Here is a 6,625-nt window from a genome sequence, read left to right on the forward strand (position 1 = left end):
AGCTGGCTATCTAGCTGGCTAGCTGGCTATCTAGCTGGCTGGCTATCTAGCTGGCTGGCTATCTAGCTGGCTAGCTGGCTATCTAGCTGGCTGGCTATCTAGCTGGCTAGCTGGCTATCTAGCTGGCTGGCTATCTAGCTGGCTAGCTGGCTATCTAGCTGGCTGGCTATCTAGCTGGCTAGCTGGCTATCTAGCTGGCTAGCTGGCTGGCTATCTGACCAGCTAGCTGGTTGGATATCTAGCTAGCTAGCTGGATATCTAGCTGGCTGGCTATCTAGCTGGCTGGCTATCTAGCTGGCTGGGTGTCTAGCTGGCTGGGTATCTAGCTAGCTGTCTATCTAGCTGGCTATCTGTCTAACTAGCTATCTGTCTGCCTGGCTAGCTGGTTAGCTGGCTAGCTAGCTATCTGGCTGGCTGGCTAGCTGGCTATGTGGCTATCTGACTGGCTGGCTAACTGGCTATGTGGTTATCTGGCTGGCTGGCTAACTGGTTATGTGGCTGTCTTGCTGGCTGGCTATCTGGCTATCTGGCTGGCTAGCTATTTGGCTAGTTGGTTATCTGGTTAACTTGCTATCTGGATAGCTGTCTGGCTGGCTAGCTGGTTATCTGGCTATCTGGCTAGCTGGCTATCTGGCTGGCTAGCTCTCTGGCTAGCTAGCTATCTGGCTGGCTGGCGAGCTGGCTATCTGGCTATGTGGCTATCTGGCTGGCTAGCTGCCTGGCTAGTTGGCTATCTGGTTCACTTGCTATCTGGATATCTGGCTGGCTGGCTATCCGGCTATCTGGCTGGCTAGCTATCTGGCTAGTTAGCTATCTGGTCAACTTGCTATATGGATATCTGGCTGGCTGGCTATCCGACTATCTGGCTGGCTAGCTATCTGGATAGTTAGCTATCTGGTTAACTTGCTATCTGCATATCTGGCTGGCTGGCTAGATGGTTATCTGGCTAGCTGGCTTTCCAGCTATCTGGCTGGCTAGCTGTCTGGCTAGTTGGCTATCTGGTTAACTTGCTATCTGGATATCTGGCTGGATGGCTATCTGGCTATCTGGCTTGCTAGCTATCTGGCTAGTTGGCTATCTGGTTAACTTGCTATCTGGATATCTGGCTGGCCGGCTAGCCGGTTATCTGGCGAGCTGGCTTTCTAGCTATCTGGCTGGCTAGCTATCTGGCTAGTTGGCTATCTGGTTAACTTGCTATCTGGATATCTGGCTGGCTGGCTATCCGGCTATCCGGCTATCTGGATGAGAGCAGAGCCAGAGGCGCTTCGCCGTCGTCAGTAAGGGAGGTTCCCCTCGATCCAGGCGAGGGATTTCCACACGCGCCCGTAGGCGGCCGGCTGGGTGGCGTTTGCACAGTCGGCACGGCGGCTGTCGATGCCTGTCAGGTACCACCTCCTGTCCGTGCCCAGGCAGAAGACGCCACCGCCCTGGCCCAGCTGAGAAAGGCAGAAAGGCGGACGGTGGATTGACTTTGATGATGTTTCGTGAATCCAGGTTGGGACACCCATTGTCCGTTTGTGTGTGTGTCTGTATGTTTGTGTGTGTCTGTATATGTGCGTGTGTACATGTGAGGTGTGGACAGTCCTATACACGGGGCAGGAGACTGCCAAACAACAGGGTGTGGCTCTTCTTCTGAACAAAATAATGAAGGGGGCATGGGGGCGTGGCGGTGAGGCGTGAGAACCTGTAAGCCCCAGGCTACTTTGGGCTCGCCTTCCGATAAATCAGAGGCGAGGAGTGGTGGTCGTGGTTACTTATGCCCCCACCGAAGACGAACATCAGTGGAGGGATGCAGGCAAGGCCGATGAGTCAGATGCCTTCTATGACCTCCTGTCACAGGTGCTGGCTAAAGTGGCCCCTCAGGATAGAGTCATCTTGTTGGGTGACTTCAATGCTTGAGGTGGTCATGTTGCTGGAACCTGGTCTGGAGTGATTGGAAGGCATGGGCCAGATCAGCTCAATAACAACGGTAGGAGGCTGCTAGATTTGTGTACAGCCCATGGGCTTGTAATTACCAACACGCTGTTCCGGCATCGGCGCATCCACACAACATCATGGATGCATGCCGGGCCCAAGCAAGAACATCTGCTGGACTACATAGTGACGGATCAACGGATGCAGGCCCATGTCCTTGACACCAGGACCTACCGTAGAGCTGATCTGCCCTCTGACCATCGACTTGTGATCTGTAAGATGCGCCTGCCATTCTTCCACTCCAGTGGTGGGTATACACCCAGGACCCCATTCTAACCTAAGGTGGCCTGGTCTCAGTTAGCTGATGAAAGTTGGAAGCGAGAATTTCATCATCGCTTGTGGCAGGGGTTGGCATCGTCCCACACTCCTCCTGATGGCGAGGGTAAATGGGCAAGGTTTAGGACTGTGACTCATGCAGCTGCAATGGCTGCTTTGGGTACGCGGTCCAGATCTCTCCGGAGACCCTGGCTGACAGAGGAGCTGTTCAGGCTGGCTGAGAAAAACCGACAGGCCCACTCTCATCGTCTACAGCATCCCACGTCAGAGAATGAGGAGTCTTACCGCAGCCTTCACTCGGAGGTTCGGAGAGCCTTGAGGCGCTGCAAGGATGGATGGTGGTCGCGGGTTGCTGAGGAGATGGAGTCTGCCTCAGTGGCCCGTGATCACAAATCCCTATTTAACTCCATCAGAAAAGTAACCTGCAGTGCCACACCTATTACCATCATTAAGGGAAAAAAAGGAGATCCAATCTCTGACCTCCAGGAACAGGTTGGCAGATTTGCTGAGCATTTCTGTGAGGTCCTGGGAGAGGGGAAATCGCTCAGCCAGGAAAACATCGTTGCACAAAGTGGCGATGACCCTGCTGAGGCTGCGGTGCCTCAAATATTGGAAGAAGTCACCCCCTGTGAGTGGCTGGTTGAGGTGCCATCACTTGAGGAAGTCCTGAAGGCGATCCAGAGTCTGAGACTAGGAAAGGCACTGGGCAAAGATGATCTCGCAAGCGAAATGCTGAGGGAGGGTGGCGTTTGTGCACAGACTGCCCTGCATGACATCATAACAACAGTCTGGACCACTGGACGGGTTCCGCAGGATTGAAAAGATGCCCTAGTGGTCCACTTCTTTAAGAAGGGGGACTTTACAGACTGTAACAACTAAGGGGCATCTCACTCCTCAGTGTGCCAGGAAAGATACTGGCGAGGATTATTCAACATCGCCTTGCTAGGCACGCTGAGGAGAGGCTTGCAGAGCCCCAATGCGGTTTCAGGTAAAGGCGGTCTTGCACAGACGCCATATTTTCTGTCCGTCTGCTACAGCAGAGGTGTAGGGAATTCCAGTAAGACCTACATCCCTGCTTTATTAACCTGGGCAAGGCCTATGATACCATCAGTAGGCCTGGGCTCTGGGTTGTTCTTTGTGCTTTCACAGTCCCTGACCCTCTGCTCACGATCATTAAGGACCTTCATGATGCTGAGCGGCCCTGGTTAATACTACATGGCCGGGAGACAGAGCCATTTCCTGTACACCTTGGGGTGCGACAGGGATGTCCTCTGGCTCCCACATTATTTAACATCTATTTTGAGCACGTAGTTCGTGAAGCCTTTAATAGCTGTACCGGGGGAATTTCCATTTGGTACAGATATAATGGAAGGCTGATTGATGCCCGGGTGCGGTCAAGGGATGGCTCCATATTGCTCAACCACGTTATGTATGCCGATGATTTGGTAATTGCTGCTCATTCAGAGGAGGAGTTGGAGACACTTCTGCTGAAACTGGAGTGTGCCACTAAGAGGTGGGGCCTTACCATCAGCCCCACCAAAACTAAGCACCCGCCTGAGTATTTTGTACGATCGGACACTCCGCCCCCACAACTCCCAATCGGTGATGGGGCAGTTGTGGAGCGAGTGGAGAGTTTACCATAACTGGGCAGTGTGCTCATGACCGGCTCCGGTTTGGCAGCGGAGGTCTCACTCCGAATCAGTCGAGCGACAATATATTTTTTTCAGTTGCGTAACGCTGTGTGGAAGCTGCCTGGTCTGTCGCTCCGCACGAAGCTTCAGGTCTTCTCAGCCACGGTCATTCCCTCCCTTCTCTACGCTTGCGAAACGTGGACCCCCCTAATGGAACATCTTTGCCGGTTAGAAACATTTAGGCTGGCCTGCCTACGATCCATCCTGGGTTTAACCAGGCTGGATTGTGTGAGGAGCTCACAAATCCTTGAAAGATCTGGGCAAGGTCCCATCGGTGAGCTCCTCCGGCAGGCACGGCTGCGTTGGCTGGGTCATGTAGCCCGCATGCCCAGCCACCGCATGGCGAAACAGCTTTTGTTCGGCCGGATCGAGGGGGCTAAATGGGCGTGGCACGGGCTAGAGAAGAGATGGAGTGACGTGGTACAGGAGGACTTGGAGCTGAGTGGACTTGCCGATGACCGGTACCAGCGGTGTCAAGATCGGCCTCTGTGGAGGAGGCTCGTGAAGGACGCTGCTACTGGGCAGTTGGAGGCAGTCGCCCTCCAACAACAACGGAGGGCGGAGGAGCGACGCTCACAACAACGAGCGGAGTGTCGCGTGGCTAAAGCACAGAAGGTTGGCACAGTAGGGGGCACAGGTGGTGCATCAGCCAGTCATCTCAGTCAGTCGACCAGTGGCACCTGGGTCTGCCCCGTGACCTCCTGCCAGCGGGCGTTCGACACTTCACGTGGCCTCAGGGTGCACATAGCCTGGCACAAGCATCGTGGTGACGTCACCGCCACTTAGTGGCGAATGGCGGTTGTTGTATGTATGTATAGTGTCGTGTATCGTGTAGTGTATAGTGTAGTGTATTTTGTAGTGTGTAGTGTATAGTGTAGTGTATAGTGTAGTGTATAGTGTAGTGTATAGTGTAGTGTCTAGTGTGTAGTGTAGTGTATAGTGTAGTGTATAGTAGTGTCGTGTATAGTGTAGTGTTTAGTGTAGTGTATAATGTAGTGTATAGTGTAGTGTATAGTGTAGTGTATAGTGTAGTGTATAGTGTAGTGTGTAGTGTAGTGTATAGTGTAGTGTATAGTGTAGTGTATCGTGTAGTGTATCGTGTAGTGTATAGTAGTGTAGTGTATCGTGTAGTGTATAGTGTAGTTTATCGTGTAATGTATAGTGTAGTGTATAGTGTAGTGTATAGTGTAGTGTAGTGTATAGTGTAGTGTATAGTGTAGTGTGTGGTGTAGTGTATATTGTAGTGTGTAGTGTAGTGTATAGGGTAGTGTGTAGTAAATGTATAGTGTAGTGTATAGTGTAGTGTATAGTGTAGTGTATCGTGTAGTGTATAATGTAGTGTATAGTATAGTGTATATTGTAGTGTGTGGTGTAGTGTACAGTGTAGTGTATAGTGTAGTGTAAAGTGTAGTGTATAGTGTAGTGTATAGTAGTGTCGTGTATAGTGTAGTGTATAGTGTAGTGTATAGTGTAGTGTATAGTGTAGTGTGTAGTGTATAGTGTAGTGTATAGTGTAGTGTGTAGTGTATAGTGTAGTGTATAGTGTAGTGTATCGTGTAGTGTATAGTGTAGTGTAACGTGTAGTGTATAGTGTAGTGTATAGTGTAGTGTATCGTGTAGTGTATAGTGTAGTGTAACGTGTAGTGTATAGTGTAGTGTATAGTGTAGTGTATCGTGTAGTGTACGGTGTAGTGTTGGGGTCACCTGACAGCTACTGGCCCAACCCTGACGCTTGGCTGCACACATCATCATCCCGCGGGTGAAGTTGCCCCACGACTGCCTGCACAGTGACTCGTTCACCACGCGCACGTTGCCCTCAGCGGCGGGGGCCGACACAGAGCCTGGGGGGTGGGGCGTTTAGCGGGGGGGGGGGGGGGGGGGGGAGACACGACGATGATGTCACAGGTGTAGATGATGATGATGATGTCACAGGCGCACTGGCCGTGACATCATCGGCATCGTTGCTAATGTTATCGCCGATAATGTCACGCACGTACACTAAATGACGTATTCCAGTACATTAGATATACACTATACACTACATGACGTACACTAACGTACTAGCTGTACACTATACACTACATGACGTACACTAACGTACTAGCTATACACTACATGACGTACACTAACGTACTAGCTGTACACTATACACTACATGACGTACACTAACGTACTAGCTATACACTACACACTACATGACGTACACTAACGTACTAGCTATACACTACATGACGTACACTAACGTACTAGCTATACACTATACACTACATGACGTACACTAACCTACTAGCTGTACACTACATGACGTACACTAACCTACGAGCTATACACTATACACTACATGACGTACACTAACGTACTAGCTGTACACTATACACTACATGACGTACACTAACGTACTAGCTATACACTACATGACGTACACTAACGTACTAGCTGTACACTATACACTACATGACGTACACTAACGTACTAGCTATACACTACACACTACATGACGTACACTAACGTACTAGCTATACACTACATGACGTACACTAACGTACTAGCTATACACTATACACTACATGACGTACACTAACCTACTAGCTGTACACTACATGACGTACACTAACCTACGAGCTATACACTATACACTACATGACGTACACTAACGTACTAGCTATACACTACATGACGTACAC

At 50.6% G+C, this 6,625-nt stretch overlaps 1 protein-coding gene across 1 annotated transcript in view; it reads right to left on the minus strand.

Annotated features, from left to right (window-relative positions):
- Positions 1-246: 246 nt before the first annotated feature.
- LOC142907295 (serine protease 46-like) overlaps positions 247-6,625 on the minus strand; it is an 18,582-nt gene continuing 12,203 nt past the window's right edge. The window contains exons 4-5 of the mRNA XM_076056622.1: positions 5,646-5,782; positions 247-1,436 (exon numbers count right to left, since the gene is read on the minus strand). Coding sequence (XP_075912737.1) covers positions 1,275-1,436; positions 5,646-5,782 — 299 coding nt within the window. The 3' untranslated portion in view covers positions 247-1,274. The remainder of the gene's footprint in view (positions 1,437-5,645; positions 5,783-6,625) is intronic.

This window comes from Petromyzon marinus, chromosome 77 (assembly GCF_048934315.1).
Source record: "Petromyzon marinus isolate PM22_M1 ecotype Great Lakes invasive population chromosome 77, UKy_Petmar_22M1.pri1.0, whole genome shotgun sequence".
NCBI lineage: Eukaryota > Metazoa > Chordata > Hyperoartia > Petromyzontiformes > Petromyzontidae > Petromyzon > Petromyzon marinus.